The sequence below is a fragment of the Sphaeramia orbicularis genome, chromosome 4 (genome assembly GCF_902148855.1).
Source record: "Sphaeramia orbicularis chromosome 4, fSphaOr1.1, whole genome shotgun sequence".
Lineage (NCBI taxonomy): Eukaryota > Metazoa > Chordata > Actinopteri > Kurtiformes > Apogonidae > Sphaeramia > Sphaeramia orbicularis.
The window spans coordinates 46930933-46955414 of record NC_043960.1 but is presented as its reverse complement, the minus strand read 5'-3'; the positions used below and the strand labels follow the sequence as shown (position 1 = coordinate 46955414).

General features: G+C 37.6%; 1 protein-coding gene across 2 annotated transcripts; it reads left to right on the top strand.

Annotated features, from left to right (window-relative positions):
• The first annotated feature begins 4774 nt into the window (after positions 1-4774).
• Positions 4775-24482, top strand: soat1 (sterol O-acyltransferase 1). 2 transcript variants are annotated; one of them, XM_030132983.1, is made up of 16 exons: positions 4775-4875; positions 5355-5497; positions 8114-8172; positions 10603-10751; positions 10859-10918; positions 11017-11124; positions 11308-11587; positions 11733-11811; positions 11923-12007; positions 12511-12556; positions 12638-12767; positions 13817-13914; positions 13997-14095; positions 21499-21634; positions 22366-22511; positions 22608-24482. In XM_030132983.1, exons 2-16 carry the CDS (start codon positions 5356-5358, stop codon positions 22671-22673), a joined length of 1683 nt encoding a protein of 560 aa, XP_029988843.1. In that variant the 5' UTR covers positions 4775-4875; position 5355; the 3' UTR covers positions 22674-24482. The 2 variants fall into 2 exon arrangements, with proteins under 2 accessions (XP_029988843.1, XP_029988842.1); XM_030132982.1 differs by having other exon boundaries at positions 4775-4877; positions 5332-5497.

Genomic DNA, 24482 nt, shown 5'->3' with positions numbered 1-24482 from the left:
GAGGAGATCTGCATGGAGGAATGGGCCAAAATACCAGCTACAGTGTGCGCAAACCCGGTGAAGACTTACAGGAAACGTTTGACCTCTGTCATTGCCAACAAAGGCTATGTTTCAAAGATTTGAGTTGAACTGTTGTTATTGACCAAATACTTTTTTTCCACCATAATTTACAAATAAATTCTTTAAAAATCCTACAATGTGATTTCCTGGATTTTTTTTTTCTCATTTTGTCTCTCATAGTTGAAGTGTACCTCTAATGAAAATTACAGACCTCTCATCTTTCTAAGTAGGAGAACTTGCAAAATCAGTAGCTGACTAAATACTTTTTGCCCCACTGTACTTTTATACTGTTGTTACTGTTATTTCTATATAGATTTTGTTTTATCTATCCTTATACTTTTTTGCCAGTGCAAAAAATCATTTAATTGAATTGAAAGAAAATAAATGATTAAACAATGACAAAAATAATCAACAGCTGCAGCTCTACTGTCATCTTCTGTTTTTCAGATGGAGGTGGTGGTTCGAGTCACAGGGAGCACAGAGCTTCACCGAGGTGACATGGAGCTACTTCCTGTCAGAGATCTGGGTTTTGAGATGAGACTGTTCTTTCACCTTGTCTCTGAAGTTTCTGTTGTTGTGGGACCCCTCTGTTTCTTGTGACCTATGAGTTTTGTGTGTGTGTGCATCTGTGTGTTTTTCTGATATAACATGATTTTTTTTTTTACAAAAAGTAAATCTGTAAATATCTCTGACATAAGGCAAGCAGTGATGTACCTTTTAATTATTTTTTACACTTGATTTACTCATTGCTGTAAGATATATTTTGTGTATTTATTAAATTGTCATGTGAAATGATATTTTGTCACATGAAGATTTGTTAATAAATGTCAATTTTGCACCAGATGAAAATTAGTGTCTCTCAAGTGGAACATCTCATATCATGTATATTACCTGAAATATTAACCGTGCACTATTCTTAAACTTTGCCTTTAAAAAGTTTCAAGAGAATGGAAACAATCTTTCTTGGGAAACAAAGAAAGAGTCAAACTGTGGGTTTGTCAGCCCTAAAGCTTCATTTAACCACATCTATAACTTTTTATTGAGGTCCATGATAGAACTACATCGATACAAGCCAGAATCAAAATGTATCAAAAAGTGAACACCGGTGGAGATTACTATTTTATCAGAATTAAAGATTCAGATGTTTAGGATTTCTTGAGTTCAGTTGGTGAAGGTCAAGAGAAGACACACTGACGATGACCTTTACCTCACTGTGCTGTACTGTGTTATTTATTTATTCATTCATTTTAAAAAATCCACATCATGAACTGATACATTTTGTAAAATGTGTGTGATTTGACACCGAATAACCCAGGGATCTCAGTGTGACGGTGCATATTTGATGTTCTTTAATCTCCCCCGATTCATTCACAAGGGAGCTTTTGTGCTTCATAATCATGTGCATCACAGACTGAAAGCAAACTTGTACTTATATAAACACTCAAGTCTGCAAGTTGGTCCTGACGGACAGAAGAGGTTGTTGGTGATTTTCATGCCATTAGGCTCAAGTCAGTGTGGTAAATTTTCATGCTCAACTCATGAGACCAGTTTGGTTCTTTGCTGGGATTTTGTAAGATTACATTATATAACATTTAACTGCTTTTTGGGGGTCAGTGGATGGTTTGATGAAGTCATGAATAATGTGAATCATACCTTCACAGTTGCCACAATGGGAGGCTTTGGACCAGTATGTTAGTGTTTCCACCTCCATGATACATCAGATGACAGAACAGTGTTGTTCACATTACAAGCCTGTTGAATCAATGCCTCTTCAAACCGCTTAAAACCTCCATTATTTGACTGGGAAGTTCACTTAATTCATTAATTTAATAGGGACCATACAGTTGTTCAAATACTATTCTGAAATTCTGAGACTATTTAGAAAAAAAAAATCATTGCACTGTGATTATGTTACAGGTACAGGTACACTGTAGGGCTTTAAAAATCATCAGAATCAGTAACCAAATGCAGAAGCTGCAGTAGCATAGATTGACAGTGTGAGACAATTGGAATTTATTTTGACTACATACAGAAATCCATATGAGTAATAGATAAAATCTAATAACAAATGGCAACATGAACATTAGGATTGTTGTGCAATCTGAGAGTTTAAAAAAATGGTTAGTTTTATAGGGAAAGTTAATAAGTTAGAGCTCCAAGTATGGAATGTTTCATATCAATCCTCAACTATGTTTGGGATTCATGGTAGTACTCTGAACATAGTATTTGTTTGAACTAAATTAAGAGTAACCAATGTATAATCATACCCGTCCTTTTGAATATAATGCAGTTCTGGCTCAAATGACTCAACTGACTCATACAACACTGATCCTATCAGTGAGCGATTCAGAATGATTAAAATGACCCCAGTTTCCCCTCACTAGTGCAGTAGGGACGAGATCTCACTGTGGCCTGTGGCACCAGTGCCTGAGGTTTCCACTGTAGTCTGTGGCACTTCCGGTACCTGTGGCACCTCGTCTGTGGCACTTCCGGTGCCTGTGGCACCTCGTCTGTGGCACTTCCGGTGGCTGTGGCACCGCTGCCAGAGGTGCCAGTGCCTGTGGTTCACTGTTTCTGGTGCCAGTGGCTTATTTCCAATGGCTGTGGTACCGCTGCCACTGTTCTATTGGTAAAGAGCAGTTTACAATGGCAGGCACATCATACGACTATACGGACATTCAAGCCAGGCATGAAGTAAATCTATTTGTTGGTTATGGAATGGGAGTCAGGCTAATAATGCAGACGTAAGTTTGTTCATGAATATAGACCAGATTTTGTTGAAACGAGTACTTTTGAGATTGAGTGAAGCAAACATTTTTCAACTGAAATTTCGTTAAATTAAGATTTTTTTTTTTTTTTTTTTTTTAAATATACGACTTTATTCCCTCAATATTATGACTTTCATTCTCAATATATTACTTTATTCTCGTAAAATTCTGACTTTTTGTGTTCGACTTTACTCTCATGAAAATACAGGTTTCATCTCGATATTTTACGACTTTATTCTCGTAGTGACAAGTGTTTTTATTTTCTTATGTGGCCCTAATATGCTGTTGTAGTTAACAGGTTCTTCCAGTGTGGAATATTTAGCTGATTTCTGGTTTTCCAGTGGAGAACGATTGTCTTCTTTGCGACAGTTAGGGCTGGGAATAATATTGTTTTAGTCAGTGTAATGGTCTATTAGGGGGTGGAGGATGGGTTAAAAAAAAAAAAAAAAAAAAAGAAACGTTTATTGGTACAATGTTGAAACATGTTCACTGGGCTTAGGATAGCGACCCTGAAATGTGGCTGCCAGGTCGGCCAGACTCTGTTTACATCGGATGCATACTGTATGTCCGAGTTCGAGAATGTGGTGGACAAAGACATGAAATAAACATATCAATTCACTAGAATCCCGTTTAAAGCTTGTTAACATTTCATACAAAGGTTAGCGCCAACACTGATCACGGTTTCTACTTTTGTCAGTTCTAGTTCAGTTATCTGTGTATCAATTGCATTCACGCCCTACCCCCCCTTCTCTCTCTTACTCCAACTGGTCAAGGCAGACAGTTTCTGCTGTTAAAAGGAAGTTTTTCCTCGCCACTGTCACCAGCCCCAAGTGTTTGTTCCTGGAGGATTCTTTTGGGTTTCTGCAAATTGGCTTGAGCGTCTGGTTTCGACCGGCTCTATTTGTAAAGTGTCATGAGATAACTTTTGTTATGATTTGGTGCTATATAAATAAAATTTGATTGGATTTGACCAGTATCAATTATTTCAATTTTATTGTGTTCCTTCTGTCTTCTTCTTCTTGTCATGCACTCAGCCATTGCTTATACCTTGTTCTTTTCATGACAAACTGCTCCTTTTTCCCCCTCAAACATTTTCCATTGCATATCTATGACATTGGATTGTATTAGGATTATACAGGCCCCAGTTTTCCCAAAAGGTGTTATTATTCACGTTTTCGTTAAAGGGTTGCCAAAAAATAGTGGGAAGAATATGACAATCACCGTGCAAACACAACAACGAAGTCAGTGTTTATAATATGTGAATCTGTTTGCGCAAGTACACCTTCTGCTGGTAGTGAGTTGGAACTCCTCTATGTAGCACTGACATGGTTCAAAACACCGCTCCGAACAAGGTGCTTCCTGAGCTCACAGTCCAATGTAATTGATAGGAACCCTTGGCACCACACCATGGCACCTGGCACCGAGCTGTGGCACCGAGCTGTGGCACCTGGCACCGAGCCGTGGTACTGCGGTGCCATGGCACCTAGCGTTGGCCCCGAGGAGCACCTCGGACCGAAGTGCCGCAGCACCACCGGCACTTCGAGCCGAGGTGCCGCGGAACCGAGCCGTGGTACCGGAAGTGAGCCACCGGCGGTGTCGGTGCCTCAATAGGCACTCGCTGTCTCTCCACTAGTGAGTGTCGGAGAACGTGTTCTAATCATACCCGGTCTCCCCTATTTTGGACTCATTTATATCTAGTCATATTTGAGTCTACTATCCTTTATATAAGTGTCTATTCAGACCACATGTGAAGTGTTTCGTAATATATAACTGAAATAATCTACTCAGTGTATTAAGTCATGCTTCATCATCAGAACTCAGTGTGTTACAAGCACTGGGTCAGGATCAGTGGTCTGATGACGTCAAAAGGAGGAGAGATTTTGGGCCAATCAGAGCGCTCCGTCCTGTTCATCATCGCCTCAGTTTTTATTGAATGGTGAAGGTGAGCAGCAACTCTGACTTGTGACTGAACCGAAGCACACGTCCGGGTTTGGACACGGTAACAGCGGGGACAGATTGGATAGTGAGGACAGACCCACGGCTGAGTGTGTGAGTGTCCAAGAAAGTGGCATTTATACACACATATTTATATATATGTGTGTGTGTGTTTTATTTGGTTCAGTCAGTCAGCGTTTTTGTCAACCTGTTCCGTGGCGGCTAACGACAGATGTCAACAAGTTGGCTAATACCTCTGTTAGCTTTTATCCAGGTAGAGGAATGAAGTCAGAATAATTTCGTCAGGCATCTCTACTAAATCAGGTGTTTGTCGGTAAAACACTGCCTAGATAGCTTATTAATTGTCTGCTGTTGTCAAACCTGTAGACTAGTGCTAACATTGGATGCTAGCTAACTATACTAACTATACATCATGTGAGACTGATTTATTGTCAACTGGGGTTGCGTTGTCTGTCTGAATCCTTGGCATTCCGCAGCGTGTGAAGTTGCATGTCTTCTCTTGTTTTCCCTGCCTGTGTCCGGGTCATTGTAAACCTTCTTCCTTTAGCTTCCTGTCGTGTGTGAGTGTAGGATGGACGGTGGGGATGATGTGGTCCTCCGGTCCCGATGCCGAACCGTTCCGAAGATGCCGACCTTCCCCGACCTGGACTCCTCTGTGGTGGACGGAGAGAACGGTCAGCAAGGCAACGGGGACAGTCGCATGAAGAGCAACGGTGAGAAAACCCTCAGCATCAGCCCGAAGACACAGGACACTGACCTCTATTACACCTGCTGTCAATACTTTGGGCATGTTGACTCATCCTTGTCTTAAGTTCAGAAGTTTTTTCCTGTAAACAGTACTCACTGAGTCTGTCATGTGATTTCCTGAAGTAAGGAGCTGTAACCTTTGGTAACCTCTGGTTCAGCTGAAGGGTCACAGTCCTTAACCACCCATGGAAGATTTATGCCACAGCTGCCCTAAATTAACTGCATTGATAATTACCATAATCATGTTTAGTGTTTCTGCAGTGGTTAATACACCAGTATGTAGAAGCTCTTTAACCCAAATGATAGTAAATTGCATTATTGTTTCTTGATTAACCCAAAAAAGACACAATGCTACGTTTGTGGCAGTTCCCAAATTACATTTTTCTCTGTATTTAACCTTTCTTAAGTGATTTATCACATTTATTATAATATTATCCTCTGTATTTTGTGTTGAGTTTTTTTGTGTGAAAATCATGTATTTTCCTATATTTAATTTACTGATCATGTAGATGTTCATAAAAGCTTAGAGTAAATTCATAAGTTATTGTATCAAAAACAGCAAAAACTGAAGAAAAACAAATGTGTCATTTACTGAACATAAACCAAGTGTCTCAATCCAATGTGTCAAACTTCACTGGTTTTACTGGTGAATCAATGTTGTAGAAGATGACATTGTTTTTGCATTCACTACAAAGCCTCTGAACATCCAAATGGATCATATCTGATGACCATGAAAAGATGATAAACTACATTTTACCTGAATTATTTCAACATATAGATAGATCTATAGTAGATCAACAGTTATCAGACATTTCCATCAGTAAATGAATATGGTTGCCAGTGGCTGTTTGGGTCTTTAAGGTTTAAGATGTCAAATTATTTATTTGTTATTTGTATAAATTATTACTTGTCACTAAACAGAAAAATCTGTTTTAGTGGTAGCATTAACATATGATGCTCCATTTCCACACTCATGGTATAAATGAAAAACACTGGGGGGTTTAGTTTTTTCTGTGTAATAATTATTAATCCAATTTAAAAACTCAGCTCAGATTTATTTAAGTACTACACCAAAAAAATTGGCAAAATAACACTAAACATGAGAATGAAAACATTTGTGCCCCCCCAAACAACCAAATTATAAGGAAAATTTGCTTAAATTGTATCAACCAAAATGACAACAACAAACAAAAAATGAACAAACAACAAAAACCAACATGAGCATGAAAACATTTGAACTTAAAACTAAGAACAGAAAAGAGGTTGCTTAAATCTAACCTTTTTTGGGTTTGACCATAACATTTAATTTACATCTCATGATGTTGGGTTGATTTAAATGATTTTATGTTGTCTTAATTGTATGTAAGTTTTTATTGTGTCTGTTCCTTTGTATTTTTCCTACTGTGCCTCTTGGCCAGGTGCCCCTCCAAAATAAGATTTTTTTTTTTTTCTCAAGGGACTTCCTGGTTAAATAAAGGCTAAGAAAAAAGCAGATAATGTTAAATTATACAAATAGTGTTTTTTATACAGAGCAGAGTTTATGTCTTCAGTTTGTCACCCTCAGTAAATGTGTTGACTAAAAGTATTGGTAGTTTCAGAAAAAGCGTTCAGTAAAATATGTAGTAGGACTACACCTACTGGTTATTTTCACTGTCAAATAATTTTTCAATTACCTTTTCACTAAATTAATTAGTTGTTTCATGTATAAATGTCACAAATTGCTGAAAAGTGTTGATCAGTGTTTCCTTTAGCTCAGTAACAGAAATCAGAATATACTGAAATTTAAGTAACTGGAATCAAATTTTGTAGATGTTTTTTTTTTTTTTTTTTTTTTTTTCAACATTCCACAGTACAGCAAATTGATTAAGAAGCTGAAGTCTTTAACACTACTTAGTGTTACTGGGAAATTATGTCAGTGTCATTTATTTGTTTTGTCTGAGCCGAAAGGTTTTAGGAGTGTGTTTTTTTTTCTCTTTTATTGCTGACATCCTGGTAGATGGATGGAACGCAGCAGCTGATTGTTACTAGACTCTTAGTGTAATTGACCTCAATAACTGAACTAACCTGTTCATCATCAGTCATCTGTTCAAAATAAACTGCACTACAGTAACCTGTAACCACATGAGACAGTGAAGACATGGACACTAGAGTTTGTACGTGACCGCTACTCCCATAAATCTGTCACTTTTTGGATTTCACAACACTGTAATATGACTTCTGCTTTTTTTCAGACAACTGCACTTTTGCACGAAGATGACTCAAATGTACAGTGTGTTGCAGGTTGCAGTTGTGACTATGAACCACTAAAACAGAATCAGTTTGTATTTGTGTACATATGTACAGTATGTGGAAGTGGCTTTCTTTATGAGCCATCTCCTCAAATGCCCCACAGACGTTATCTGTCTATGTCATTTCTAAATATATTTGACTTGGTCTGAATTGCTGTTTGCTTTTCCAGGTTTCGGTCAACGTAACCTGGCAGCTCTGTCAACTCTATTATTTGTCTGGGTGTCTAAAGCCTTCTGTTCCATTTACAAAGCAGCAGGTTACAAACTAAAACCTCCTTCTCTTTTTAATTACAGGAAAAATAGAGGTGGAGCATGTGATCAGCAAAAAGCTCCAGCTGAAAAGAAAAGCCGAGGTAATGAGACAATAAGCATTTGAAGAAAAAGTCGTGTTTAAATGGGCCACTTTTTATTGTGTTGCAGTATCAGTTTCCTTTTACACTCTCAGATGTTGTTTGATCAGTCAGTGTCATTGGATAGTGTGCATGTTACAGAATCTAAAATAGGAAACATGACTTGGCTGTGAACTGGAACTGATGAAGTGTGTGATGAAGAAACAACAGATGACTTAAAATTCTTTAAAATAATGTTATTTACTTTCTGTGGATCAAAAGATTTTATGATATGAAATTTAAAGCTGTGTCAGTACTGTCATAAACATGGATATTTTCACTATTAACCTGTTCATGCATGAATTGTTAATAAACGAATGGTAATTTTGACACAAAAAATATCCATTTGGATTTTTTCAATATCTTATTTCTTTATCAATACACAGCTCTTCACTGTAGTGGATTCCATGCATCAACAGTTTTTAAACTTAAACATATCCATTAAACATATTGCTGATTTTAGAAAACCTTTTTACACCATTTCTGTGTAAAATGTAACTGTCCACAGTGGTGAATGAAACAAAGTGACAAAAACCATGAGGATTAAACTGTGAATAAACTGTTCCCTTCACTAAAGGGCATTAGAGAAAATCTTTGTGACCACATGTTTTGGATTCATTAAACAACATATTTGGATAAGATTATATATGATGAAACTTTATTATCCTACAGTGGGGAAATGAAAGTGTCACAGCATTTACAGTAAAGTGAAAATAACAAATATTTGAAAACACTCAACAGTTAAGAGTTGGAGTCATTACTGCAAATAATGTAGCTTTAATTAAGACTGAATTACTGTCCACTGGAGTAACGTCATGTATGAAAGGGTTAAAAACCAGAATAAATGCTCAGAACAACATAATAATTGCCTTTGAAACATCTGAGTATTTAATAGCTGTTCATGTGTCATATTTATTGTCATCTGGTGATGAATTTGCAGTTTCCAACCAAATAATATACCTGCCACTGTGTGAGTGTAAATCCTTTTCCTTGTTCTAAAAACAGTGAATATGGGAATAGTAGGAAATTGAAACACTATTTTTCAAATGGATTCTAATGGGACTGATTCACATACTGTTCCCTGATGTCTTCAGGGATAAACTAATCTCTTCATACATCTTGTATTTTTTTAGCTTACTGGCCGACAGGCCGTAAGCTATTGTCGTCATGTTGCGTCTGTCATCGCCTGTCGTCCTTTATAAAACTTACAATCGTCTTCTTCTCTGAAACTACAATTCCGATTGACTTCAAACTTGGTATACAGCTTCTTTATGATGATGTCAACAAAAGTTAGTGAAATTATTTGAATCCGGATCTGATTCTGGATTTGGTGCCACTTTGAAAAATTTCCCCATTATAAGAGATAGGAAGTGGATCGATGCAATAACTCAGTAAAAATATAAATGATATCAAGTTGAAATTTCTACAGTCCAGCCCTGATGGGGAGATGACCAAGACATAATGTCCACATGCTGATCAGGATCTCCTTATGGAAAATTTAACATGGGCTCTTATGGGGAAAAAATTTCAATCATCTTCTTCTCCGAAACTACAGCTCTGATTGACTTCAAACTCGGTATACAGCTTCTTTATGATGATGTCAACACAAGGTATTGAAATTATTTCTATCCAGATCTGATTCTGGATTTGGTGCGACTTTGAAAAATTTTCCCATTATAAGAGATAGGAAGTGGATTGATACAATAAATCAGTAAGTATCAATGATATGAAGTTGGAATTTGAATTTTTTACAGATCTGATTGGAATAGGACCAAAACATGGGCTATTTCTGTAATATAATAAATACACATAACTGGGTAATAATAGATGGCATCTGGATACATTTCCCAAAGCTTTTAATTTGGCCAGTAAGCTACAGGGCCATTGGTACTATTTTTATTAGTTGTGTCCCATTGCGCATTTTGCCAACAACATAATAGAATCTACTTAATCTACAACAATACCAGTTTATGGACACGACTTTATTCTTTCTTCCTGTATTTTCACTGCAACTCTTCAAAATATCTTCTCAAACTTGTGCCAGCAATGATTCAGTCGTGATAATACGCTAATGAGGACATTATAGCGAGTAAAATCAGAATACTATGTTAATTCTGGGGGAAATGGGTTATTCTCTGTGTTCACTTTAATATGTACAGGTGCAGGAGGAATATACAGACTCCAGTGCTACTGCAGCAGACTTCACTTGTATTTCGCTGTAATGGATATAATTATTGCCCAATAAAGATCCAAAAAAACTGATGTAAATATAGAATAATTAAGTGAGCATGAAGTATACTCGATTTTTGTGATTAGAAATTCCCCCTAAATGTTACACACTGGACCTAAGTATCTGTAGACTGAAAACTGTCTGTGTTTCTTTCTGTCATTCAGTTCTTGAAGAGTGACCTAATGCGTCAGTTTGACGGCCACATCAGTGACTTCATGGACAGTCTTATTGAGGAGTCGGCCAGCCTCGAACCCGCCCCTGTCCCTGCTGGCTTCTCCCCCCCGCTTTCAGACAAGGAGAGAAATAAACTCAGGTACTGCTTATCAACTCATCAGGTTGCTTTAAATACCGCATGTGTAGGGCTGTGGTACATAAGCGTGTACCTCTTCATGTCGCTGATCACCCATCTTTCTTTTCTAGGCTTTTCCGGCCTCCTCATGGCCAGGGCAAACAGTTTGTCAGTCGCAGGTCACTCTTAGAGTAAGTCCTGATGATGTGAAATGCAAACTGGTGGCTGAAATGCGTTGTTAAATTATTTTCGTCAGTGAATTTGACTCTTTATCGTTATCTTTCCTCAGTGAACTGTTTGAGGTGAACCACATCAGGACAATCTACCACATGTTTATCGCCCTGCTTATTCTCTTTATCCTCAGCACATTAGTAGTAGATTTTCTTGATGAAGGCAGGTAATGTAGACTCCTACTACAAATGTCCTTTTGTGTTTATCAGCTTGTCTCTTAAATCAGTTGATGCAAAAAATTATCATCCTGTCTGTTTGATTTTGGCTTTTGTTGATCAAATAGGTAATTGTCATCAATATGAAATAATTTGCAGTGAGCAGAACCTTGTTTCATCTGTATTCCTTTCAGACTGGTGCTGGACTTTGACCTGTTGGTCTATGCATTTGGACAGCTTCCTCTTGTGGTGTGCACTTGGATTTGCATGTTCTTGTCAGCCTTGCTGGTCCCATACAGCCTGTTCCATCTTTGGTCACAGAGTCAGTGTGGCTCCTATCCCAGGCTGTACAGTCTGCTGTTTGGCTCTGTGTTTCTGTTCTACCAGGCTGTGGGTCTGGGTTTCTTTCCTACATATGTGGTGGTGATCAACAGTTTACCACCTGCGTCCCGTTTCATCATCATCCTGGAGCAGGTACATCATATTTGCTTTATGTTCCCTTTGTAATGAACCTCCAGTGGCTTTTCTAAAATGTGCCGTACAGTTTCCCCCTTGAATAATCTCTGGACATATTTTAAGATGCTCTATTTTTCAGTTTTGATTATTTTTCTAATAATAGGTGCGTCTAATGATGAAAACCCACTCCTTTGTCAGAGAAAATGTGCCAAGAATCCTAGCTTGGACTAAAGACAAAACCAGTTTGTAACTTTTCTATAACAACTTATTTTCATTGACACTTTATGTATTTACTAGTTAATTTGATTGCTCTCATTTACTTTGCTCTTTTTTGTTTTCTGTTTGTTTTCCAGGCCCCGGCCCAGTGGCCCCTCAGGTGTCTCAGTATCTTTACTTCCTGTTTGTACCCACACTTATCTACCGGGACAAGTATCCAAGGTTAACACACCTTTCAGTATTTAACCAGTGGGTTTTTGTTTTGATGTTTTCAATTAGAACATGTATACATGTTTTTTTTTGTAAGAGGATAGACAAAAAAACCTAAAAAACTGAACAAAAGAACACTTTTAAAAGTAGGAGATTTGGTTTCGATCCACTAGTTTACACATGTCTGATACATATTCAGTACAAAGTTTTCAAAAAGATAAAACTCTTCTCTTAAAATAAATGTTACTTTCTATATTATGAATTTTCTATAATATCGTGGATCATTCTTATCCAGTCCACAGATAGTTGTTTCTGATTGTCATCCAGTTTCTTGTGAGCCCCAATTTACCTGCAGTTAACAGTAGTATACAACAATACATGTGCTTATGTTGTGAACCTTTAATAGAATCAGATCTCAAGGCCAAATGTAATGTCTTAATGGCTGATGTCTTTTTGTGTAAGCTAAACTCAAAACACTGCTGTGATTGATCAAACTGTGTTTTTATTGAATGCAGAAATCCAGTGATAAGGTGGAGTTATGTTGCCACAAAGTTACTTCAGGTACCACATGATATTACTGAAGAATCCAATTGTACAATCAGACATTTGTTACTGACATTTCTCTCCTTTCCTATCTTGCAGGTACTTGGCTGTCTGTTTTATGCCTATTATGTGTTTGTGCGGCTGTGCATCCCTCAGTTCCGCAGCATCAGTCTGCAGCTGTTTGACCTGAAGGCCATGGTCCTCTGTGTCTTTAACTCCATTCTTCCAGGTGAGATAAACACACACTCATCTTATTTTTTAATTTACCTACCTACTTTCCTTTATTTAACCAGGAAAAAATTACTTGTTGAGATTAAAAATCTCTTTTGGAGAGTGTCCTGGCCAAGACAGCAGCAGCAGAAGTTACAGAAAGCAGAAGTTTCAGACATACATCCACACTGAAAACCTACATAAAGCACATAGGAAAACTCGATTCTAAAACCATATATAAAACACCAAAATCAAAACATACATATAAAACACTGCCAATAATTTTAAAAGTACTAAAAGTATACAACAACGTTCCTTAAAAGCATCTCAATAGAAAACACGATTCAATCAGTTTGAAAAACATCTACATCCAAAAGATCCTTTTTCCATTCCTTTAAAATGGCTTTGAATGTATTTAAAGACACACAGCTCCTTTAATTTAATCACCTTCTGTAGGTTATTCCAGGCAGTGGAACCAGAATATTTTAAAGCTTTCTTTCTCAATTCTGTTCTAACTTTTGAGAACACCTAGAGTTAGCAGATCTTGGGACCGGATACTATAATTATTATAGTCATTCCAACAAATGTAGACCAGTAAATATGAAGGAAGCAGAAAGAAAGAAAGAAAGAAAGAAAGAAAGAAAGAAAGAAAGAAAGAAAGAAAGAAAGAAAGAGATTGATAGATAGATTGATTGATTGATTAATTGATAGATAGATAGATAGATAGATAGATAGATAGATAGATAGATAGATAGATAGATAGATAGATAGATAGATAGATAGATAGATAGATGATAGAAAGAAAGAAAGAAAGAAAGAAAGAAAGAAAGAAAGAAAGAAAACCAGCATTTCAGTCTGCGCTTAAAAAGATCTGTCCATCCATCTGTATCATATGAAACACAGTGATGAGTTTGTGTTCTGAAGTCTGTCACAAATCTAAGAGCACCGTGATAAACCGTATAAAGTGCATGTAAGCACTAGGATGACGCATTCATATAAATAATGTACCCATTCATTCATGGAATATCAGAGGAGTTGGTTATGTTTTTTTTTTCCTTTTTGTTGCAGGAGTTTTAGTTCTCTTTCTGGGCTTCTTCGCCTTCCTCCACTGCTGGCTGAATGCGTTTGCAGAGATGCTTCGCTTTGCTGACAGGATGTTTTATAAGGTGCTGCATTACTGATGTAATTCATTTTAAAGTTAGACATTTTGTTTTATTGTACATGCCACTTAATTTATTTTCATGACAGGATTGGTGGAATTCAACCTCTTTTGCCAATTACTATCGCACATGGAATGTGGTGGTCCATGACTGGCTCTACTACTATGTGTACCGGGACTTCCTGTGGGTGAGTTTGTCCTAATAGTCCATGGGCCAAGACCAGATATTTGGGATATTGGTACCACCCAAGGGGGCAAGTTCTAGTGATGCATTTTGAAATGGCCTATATCTATAGATAATATTTTGCTATGATTGCCATTCCAGAGTAGTAACTTAGTCCTAGCTGTCAGCCATTGAATAAACCCACTGTAAGGGAGAAAATCAGAGGTCATAAAACGTCATTTGAATGTATGGAATGTTAATACCAACACAGATTCACCACATTCATGGCCAGTTCTTTGTTATTATCAAAGATCTGAGTTACCTATAAACCAAAATAAACAGTTTAGACAGTAGATAAGCGCATACTGCAGCATTACACATATTGCAGTCTCGTTGATGAATAGTCTCTCCTCTAAGCTAAGTTTAATTAAGGTTAAGTGAAATAAGGTGGTAAAGTGAATGTGAGAGAAAGTCCTTAAGGTTAGGAGAAAATGTAAAATGTAGATAATAGTTTAGCAGTTTCATTATGAGCATAATTAACCCATAAAGACCCAAATATACGCATGTGACCAAAAGCATCTGCTGATCTAAACTGTTTAATACTGACTGATCCATTAATTCTATCAATACATGTAAATAATTGGTGTAAAATACAGTTCTTCATCTTTTTATGGTCATCAGATATGACCGTATTTGGATGTTCTGAGGCTCTGTAGTTACCATGGAAACACCTTCATCTTCTACAACATTGATTCTCCAGTAAAGCCCATGGAGTTGGATCAGTGACAGTGGATGGACACACTGGGTTTATGTTTAGGCAATGGCAGATTTGACAGGAAAAAGTAACTATTTCTCAAGTTCCATGATGACTAAAGTACATGATTCATAAAATAGGGAGATAAATATTTATTATTAATAATATTTTCTGGTGAGGGGGTGGGATTAAATAAGTTGCACTTCTTCCCACCCCTTTTCGGGGATGTAAATGAAACTATTGTGCTGTTCTTCTGTCTAAGATTGTTATAATTGTTGATATTTGTATGATTATTTATGTTTTGCTTGTTGCATATATGTTAAATTTCATTGCATCTTCGGAATAAAACACTAAATCAAATCAAAATAAATGAAGACTGTGGTGCTAAAAGTACCAAAGTCACATTTTTGGACAATTCAAGTTGAGCATATAAACATGATGTATTTGTTTGTTTGTTTTTTTAATTCTTTTTTTTTTTTTTTTTAAACTTTATTTTTGTTGTTTACTTTATGCACATCTCAAAACAAGACAAACACAGGGGACATATGGGGTACATTGACCACAATAAATCCTGTGACCAACAATTATTTTTAGCAGTGTGACGTTGAAGTGAAAATTGTCCACTTTTAGTTTACTGGCCGACAGGCCGTAAGCTATTGTCGTCATGCGGTGTCCGTTGTCGTCCGTCGTCTGTCATCCGTCGTCTGTCGTCTGTTACAAAAATTTCAATCGTCTTCTTCTCCGAAACTACAATTCCGATTGACTTCAAACTTGGTATACAGCTTCTTTATGATGATGTCAACAAAAGTTAGTGAAATTATTTGGATCCGGATCTGATTCTGGATTTAGTGCCACTTTGAAAAATTTCCCCATTATAAGAAATAGGAAGTGGATCGATGCAATAACTCAGTAAATATAAATAATGTCAAGTGTAAATTTCTACTGTCCAGCCCTGATGGGGAGATGACCAAAACATAATGGCCACATGCTAATCAGGCTCTTCTTCTGGATCCGGGAACTTACGGAAAATTTAATATGAGCTCTTATGGGGAAAACATTTCAATCGTCTTTTTCTCCCAAACTACTGTTCTGGTTGACTTCAAACTTGGTATACAGCTTCTTTATGATGATGTCAACACAAGGTATTGCGATTATTTCCATCCAGATCTGATTCTGGATTTGGTGCGACTTTGAAAAATTTTCCCATTATAAGAGATAGGAAGTGGATTGATCCAATAGATAAGTATCAATGATGTGAAGTTGGAATTAGAATTTTTTTTACAGATCTGGCCTTTTTACAGGATGCTAATAGTATTTTAAACAAATATCTATCATTTTTCCTTACATTATTACCAATAATACATCCAAAATACATCACCAGACATTTATTAGGAGTTGCATGACCCAATATCTTAACAATTGTTGAACATACATTATCCCAGAATGATGCAAGTTTAGGACATGACCAAAAGACATGTGCATGATTTACATTGATATCTTCACATTCTCTCCATCAAGGTTGAACTCTGGACATATATTTAGCTCTAATTTTAGGAGTTATGAAAAATCTAATTATATTTTTCCAGCAATGTTCCCTCCATGTTCTTGAAGAAGTGGTTGACTGTTGAATTCTCCAGATATTGATCCATTTCTCCTCTGAGACACATATTCCTAGCTCTTTTTCCCATTTCTGTTTCACATCCAAAGTGTTCCAACCTCTCTTCCCCATTAAATGTTTGTAAAGAGATGATATAATTTTGTATTTTTTAGAATGATATACTCCAATTATCATTTTTACAAGCTCATTGTTATTAGAATCAAAATTGTGCTTTATTTTTTTGTTATAAAAGTCCCTTAGTTGTAGATGCTGAAAGTGATCTTGATTTGCCAAGTCAAACTCCTGTTTTAATTCTTGAAAACTTTTAAAGCAGCCGTCTTTAATTAGGACACACCAAGCCGTTATACCTTTGTTAATCCACTGCTTATATCTCAGGTCCTGGGTACCTGGGGTAAAGTTTTTATTATAACCAGGCCATTGAAATAAAGGCAGTTCCCTTTCTAATTTGTATTTTCGTATTACACTTAGCCACGTTCCTAAGGTGAAACTAGTCACTGTATCCACTTGGTTGAGTTTGTTCTTGACTGTATCTGTCTCTGCAATAATACTTGAGATTTCTCTTCCCTGTGTCACATGTTCAATATTTTTCCATTTTGAATCATAATTTACATCACACCAATTTATTATGGGAGTTATTGGAGCCACATGGTAGTATTCTTTAAAACTGGGCAATCCCATGCCCCCATTATCTTTTCCAATTTGTAGTTTTTCAAATTTGATTCTAGGTTTTTTACCATTCCAAATGAACCTTGATATAAGTCTGTCCCATAACTTAAACTGCTTTTCCGGTATTTCAATGGGTAGCGCCTGAATAAGGTAAAGGAGACGAGGCAAAACATTCATTTTCAGAGTCTCAATTCTGGAACTAAAGTCCAGGGAGAGAGAGTCCCATCTTTCTATGTCGCTCCTGATTTCCGTGTCCACCTTGGTAATATTTACCTCCGCCAAGGAGGTTATGTTTTTGCCAGGGTCTGTCTGTCTGTCTGTCTGTCTGTCCGTCTGTCCGTCCGTCCGTCCGTCCGTCCGCAACATAACTCAAAAAGTTATGGACAGATTTTGATGAAATGTTCAGGGTTTGTTGGAAATGGGATAAAGAAGAAATGATTAAATTTTGGTGGTGATCGGGGGTGGGGGGGCCACGGGGGGGGGGCCATTTCCAACAAACCCTGAAAATTTCATCAAAATCTGTCCATAACTTTTTGAGTTATGTTGCACACTAACGGACAGACAGACAGACAGACAGACAGACAGACAAACAAACAAACAAACCCTGGCAAAAACATAACCTCCTTGGCGTGGGGGGGGGCCCACAGGGGGGGCCACTGATAAGCCTTGGCGGAGGTCTGCGCTCTCCGAGTGCTTCTAGTTACATCATATAATTTATCAAACCTTTTTGTTAGTGTGACTCTAAGATAGGACATAGTAGAGGAGTTCCAATTCAGATTATATCTTCTCTTTACATTTTCAAATGGGGAATAGTTCATTGCTAATATTTGTGTCTTAGCCAAATTTAATTTGTATCCAGAGTAGAACCCGTATACCTCCAAATTATGAATTAGAATGGGCAAAGATTTTTCTAGGTCTTTTAAATAACATATTACATCATCTGCAAAGAGTCCCACAACATGTGAATCATTCCCAATCTGTACTCCCTTGATTTCTTCATTTTGTCTAATAAATTGTGCTAGAGGTTCTATATAAATTGCAAATAGAGTTGGAGATACACTATATCCTTGGCGAGTTGAGCGTTGGAGTTGTATGGTTTCGGTTAAATTACCATTAACTTTTATTCGAGCTGTAGGTGACTGATAAAGTGTCTTAACACACTACAGCTTTTGCATTGAATCCAAATTTCTTTAAGACTTCATACAAGAAAACCCAGCTAACACTATCAAATGTTTTCTCTGCATCAAGACCTACAAGTACTGCTCTATTTTTCCCTTTTTTAGTATGATCTATAACGTGAAGACTCCTTCTAATACACTACTCAAAAAAAGTTAAGGACCACTTTTTAATTTGTGTATAAGTTTTTTATATGAGGTATTCTACTTCTGGAAATACCCCAGTACAACTGTCCTGAATGTCCTCAAACACACTGTAATCAATTTCACACGATTGGATTCAATTGTTGCATAATGTCTCTGGCATCATTGCACATCCTGAAATGAGGGCCTATAGGGGTGTCAGCTGACCACGTGAAGTGGTACAAAAGTGGGTGCAAAAGCATTTTCTGTCTTTAGTCTCCACAATCAGACAACTTGGTGACAACAGCAATGCCGAGACGCCACCTGAATGAACCAGAAGTTGCCAGAGCCCTAGGGATGCTGGAAGCTGGCCTCAGTCAGCGAAGAGTAGCCGAAATGATGGGTGTGTCGCACAGTGTCATCTGCAGAGCAAACCAAAGACACCGAGAGACAGGGCTATACTCCGAGAGAGCCCGCAGTGGCCGACCAGTTGCAACAACCCCTAGAGATGATCGCTACTTGACGAATCTCAGCCTCCGCAACCGCTTTCACAGTGCACGTCGCCTCAATAATGACTTCGCTGCAGCAACTGCAGTGATTGTTTCCACTCAAACAATCTGTAACCGACTTCACCGAGCCAATATGCATGCCAGAAGGCCAGCTCAGTGTGTCCCACTCACCCCTGCTCACAGAAGAATCCGTCTCAACTGGGCTCAGGAGCATGTCAGATGGACCCAACAGCAATGGCGCCGAGTTCTGTTCACAGATGAGAGCAGATTCTCCCTTGACCACAATGATGGACGTGTGAGAGTCTGGAGGCAACCAGGAGAGAGATTTGCCGACCCCTGTATTGCAGAACATGACCATTATGGAGGAGGCAGCATCATGGTGTGGGGTGGCATCGCCTATGGCAACCGTACTCGTCTTTTCGTGGTCCCTGGGGGAGCAGGGGTGAGTGGGACACACTGAGCTGGCCGTCTGGCATGCATATTGGCTCGGTGAAGTCGGTTACGGATTGTTTGAGTGGAAACAATCACTCCAGTTGCTGCAGCGAAGTCATTATTGAGGCGACGTGCACTGTGAAAGCGGTTGCGGAGGCTGAGATTCGTCAAGTAGCGATCATCTCTAGGGGTTGTTGCAACTGGTCGGCCACTGCGGGCTCTCTCGGAGTATAGCCCTGTCTCTCGGTGTCTTTGGTTTGCTCTGCAGATGACACTGTGCGACACACCCATCATTTCGGCTACTCTTCGCTGACTGAGGCCAGCTTCCAGCATCCCTAGGGCTCTGGCAACTTCTGGTTCACTCAGGTGGCGTCTCGGCATTGCTGTTGTCACCAAGTTGTCTGATTGTGGAGACTAAAGACAGAAAATGCTTTTGCACCCACTTTTGTACCACTTCACGTGGTCAGCTGACACCCCTATAGGCCCTCATTTCAGGATGTGCAATGATGCCAGAGACATTATGTAACAATTGAATCCAATCGTGTGAAATTGATTACAGTGTGTTTGAGGACATTCAGGACAGTTGTACTGGGGTATTTCCAGAAGTAGAATACCTCATATAAAAAATTATACACAAATTAAAAAGTGGTCCTTAACTTTTTTTGAGTAGTGTATTATCTTTGGTTTGGCGACCTTTAATGAATCCCGTTTGGTCTTCATCAGTAATGTCTCCCACAAACTGTTCATATCTCTTAGCAATAACCGAAGTGTAAATCTTGTAGTCATGATGTACTTGTTTAGCTAAGTCCACCCTCTAAATATTTTTTAACAGACTTTTTTATGATACCAGTACTTTTGCACCAGGGTCTTTAAATACAGGAAAATACCTGATTTTCACAGAAAAAATGCAAATCACAGAGGATAAAATCCTGATAAATGGTGATAAATCACTTGAGAAAGGTTAAATAGAGAGAAAATTTTATTTGGGAACTGAGACAAAAGTTGTATCAGGCATTTAAGGCGTGCCTGCTTGGGTGCTGTGCCACTCATCCCTGAGTCTATTTTCAGTTAGCGTCCAGACCTGCAAAGACACCAAAATATCTTACGTGTTCTTTTCTTGTCTGTTTGCATCAGGATTGGCACTATAACGTGTGCTCTTATGTATGAAATGAAATGGTACATTCGTTTTCTGCTCCGTAGTTGTGTCATTATCAAACTGCTGTCTTTGTTGTGATCACTCCAGAACTTTGACTTGCTTTCATTTTCTCTGTATGAAAAGAGAATTTATCATCATTTCACTTATTTCAATCTTAACTATGTCTTGACTAAGTCTTAAATAAGCATTGATATTTACTTGCCTCGGATGTGGTGCTCGAATGGAATGAAAACACATATACTATTTTTTGAAAGAAATAATTAATTGTAACATCTTCCTTTAAAATTTGAAAAGCAGAAGCATTATGTAATGTCACAACCTTATATTGGACCAATTCCACTAGCATTTTTACTGGAAAAGGTGGAATAATTCAGAAATACCATCATACACCATAAAGCGTTATGATACATTTTTTGGAAAAAAAAGAGGTACCATATAATCATGACTAAGCTACTTATTTGGAACGGCTATCATGGTTTAATACACATATATATGTCCTATTAACAAAATGGCACCACAAAGGTTTTGCCCCCTTTGGTGGTACCACTACCTGGCCTGGCCCATGGACCATAAACACAGCAGCAATTTACCTGTTGGAGTGACTCTGGCCAATGTAGATCATCTTATCTCAGCTCTAATAGTGGGTAATGGATAATGTTCAAATTACTAATGTGCAGGTTCAGATTTATTTAGTAAGTACTTTGAAGCTGATGTTCATGGATTCAGATTTATTTAGATTTTTATGTCTGTGACTCAAATGTTCAACACTTATCCAGAGTCAAAGATAGTGACTGTGACTCTGTTTCAGGAGTTGATATTGGCCGTCAAACTGCCTACCATCTATCACCTATCATCTACACCAAACTATTGTTCTTATTTCCTTTAAAAACCCACCATTAGCTGTCCACGACTCTACTGTATTTGTGGATCCAGTTACACAAATGTAGGCATATGTGTTCTGACTTGCTTTTCTCTCTTCCTTGTTTTTATCGTAGATGTCTCAGAAGCGTTTTCGTCCGGCAGCCATGCTGTTTGTGTTCACGGTGTCTGCTGTCGTTCATGAGTACATTCTTGCAGTCTGCTTCGGCTTCTTCTATCCTGTACTTTTCTGCCTCTTCATGTGCTTTGGAAGTAAGAGGAGGCCAATACACACTTCACTGTTTTTACATCTCACTGTGTTTATAAGTATTTTCACATTTACTCACTTACTGGTTGAGAACCAGGTGATTATTTAGCTCCACCTAATAGAAGCTGTCATGTGTCTGTGTTTCAAAACCCACCATAATAGTATTTATTATGCTTTTTGTTACTGCCGATCACTTATTTAACCCTTAAAGACCCACAACTATTTGTGTCACAACATCCAAATGATGTTTTTGTCTTTCCCAAGTGATTTTTCACCATTTATTATATTCTCTGCATTTTGCATTTTTCAATCCTGAGTAAATTCTGTATTTTCCTATGTTTAATTTACTGATCATGTAGCTGTTCAGTAAGCACAGAGTAAATTCAGTGGTTATTATATCAAAAGTGGTTATTATATCATCCGCTGCCTTTTATCAAACTCCATGGGTTTTACTGGTGAATCGATGTAGAAGAGGACAATGTTTCCATGTTTATTATAGAGGCTCTGAATGGGTCATATCCAATGACCGTGAAAAGATGACAAACTGCATTTTACACCAATTATTTGCATGTAAGATTAATGAATCAAGAGGTATTTAACATTTTACATCAGTAGATGGTTTTGGTTGGTGGTGGATGTTTGGGTCTTTATGGGTTAAGCCCAAGATTAGCCTACTTAAACTGTGTCTGTGTTACAAACCCTACCATAATCTCATCATTTTTCTTATGCTTGCTAGTGATGTTCAATTTCATTCTGCACGACCAAAGAAAAGGTCCAATCTGGAACATTATCATGTGGACATCCCTCTTCCTGGGTCAGGGAGTCATCATCTGTTTGTACTCTCAGGAGTGGTATGCACAGCGCTACTGCCCCCTCAAGGAGGTACTGTAACACTCTCAGCAGTGTGATCTATGTCCTCATAGCCCTGAAATCCAGTGTAACTAAAGGCAAACACTCATGGGTTTTTTTTGGTTTCAGAATTCCTTCTTAGAGCTGCTGAAGCCTCGCTCGTGGAGCTGTGAAAGAGGCTTGATGGCAGATTGACAGACTGTGACCTCCAGTATGTTCTGACTACTGACAAGGACCAGCACTGGATAGAGTAATTTCAACCAGCCTTTCTGTTTCTGTCACAAATTTTCGCCTTTCATGTTTGTTTTATTTGATTGCTCCAAGGTCATGACTGAGTCTGTGTATGGATGTATGGAAGACGATCCAGTACTTGTGTGCCAAAATGTCCCTTACTATAACAGCAAAGCCACAGCGATGCCTTAATTATTTTATGTTGCAAAAAATGTATAAGTGCACATGAAACCACATGTGCACACTTTTATATCATGTGTTATTTATCTTTCAGATGTTTTCCCTTTGCTTTAGCCATATTCAACTGTGGAACCTTTACTTGTGCCAACATGTGGCAAAGATGATATGGCAGCTAAATACACACACACAATACATACATCCGAGTTGTATTCTTATATACAGTAATATAGAGCACTTACTGTGTTTGTTAAATACTATCAAATATGAAGAACACTCATATGATGTTAAAGAGATTTTCAGTGTTATTTATTTCCACTGCCAATAAGATTGATTTTGGAAAATGGAAACTGGTTGATGTTCTGTTGACCTTTAGGAGCTCTGTAAAGTGGCTGCCGTTTTGTAACATCAAAACAACAGCAGCATTTTTTCTAAAGCACAGAATGGAAGGTGGTGTTTATACCACCCTAAAGCTTAAACAGCAGTTTGATGAACTTCCATAAAAGAAATTGTTGAAAATGGCAAACAATAATCCTTTATGGAATTAATGATCTGTGACTTCTGAATGTACTAATGTTCACTCTAGTTTGCACGTTCATAATGTTTTTTGTGAGCCTGAATATTTTTATTTTGTTCATGTCCAGTGTGAAGAGTTGTGGCTGGTGATTTTCAGCTGCAAAATGAAATCAGTGCAGTGAAAAGGTTGTAGCTGCACCCAGATTGTTGGCGCATTGACATGATTCAGTGATAATTGACTAACTCAAAGGGGTACAGTTAGCTTTGTCAGACACCAGGTACAATATTAATAGTATTATGATTATTATTATTTTTAATTATACAGTTTTACATTTATTTGAACAGTCAGCTATCTAATGGAATAAGGAACTTTATATAATTGATGTTTTAGTTCCTGTGGTCTTGAAATGAGTTCTGCCTTTGTATTATTTTGAAGAACTGGCCAAGTCTTTCATTGCACAGATAAATTCACCTGTTATGACAGATTTCAGTGCAGGGAGATTATGATTATGCTTGTAAATAATGAGATGCACATACAAACTAAAAACCAGCAATTAAAAACGCAACACAAAAAACCGTGTGGCCACAAGGTGGCGCTGTATTAACATAGTTTGATTTAGGGTTTGTTTTTTTTTGTTTTTTTTGCCGTAACAGGAACGGCTGACAGACTTTTCTGTCAGAATGAATATTGGAAAGATATTTTTAATATTTACAGATACAAGTGGAAAATGTAAGATGTTTAGATTTGATTTAAAAATTCTGCCTTTGGTTTAAGTTTTAATATTTGCTTAATGCCTTTGGAATTTTGTTTCTATGGATAGTATTTATGGTAGTGAGAAGAATCAAGCTGCGGAAAAGCTCTTTAGTGAAGATATTTATTTTCGGAATTGGAAATGGCAGTTTAATCTGCTTGTTATCTTATTTGTGTTTACTGTGCTTATTGTTTTTGTTCTGCCCTTTAATAGCTTATTGTTTCAGTAGTAAACTCAATGAATCTGTATATTTTTGGACATGTTTCTAATACATTCCATAAAGGCGCAACAAAGTATATGAACTACTGAGAATAAATGGTTTTGTCAA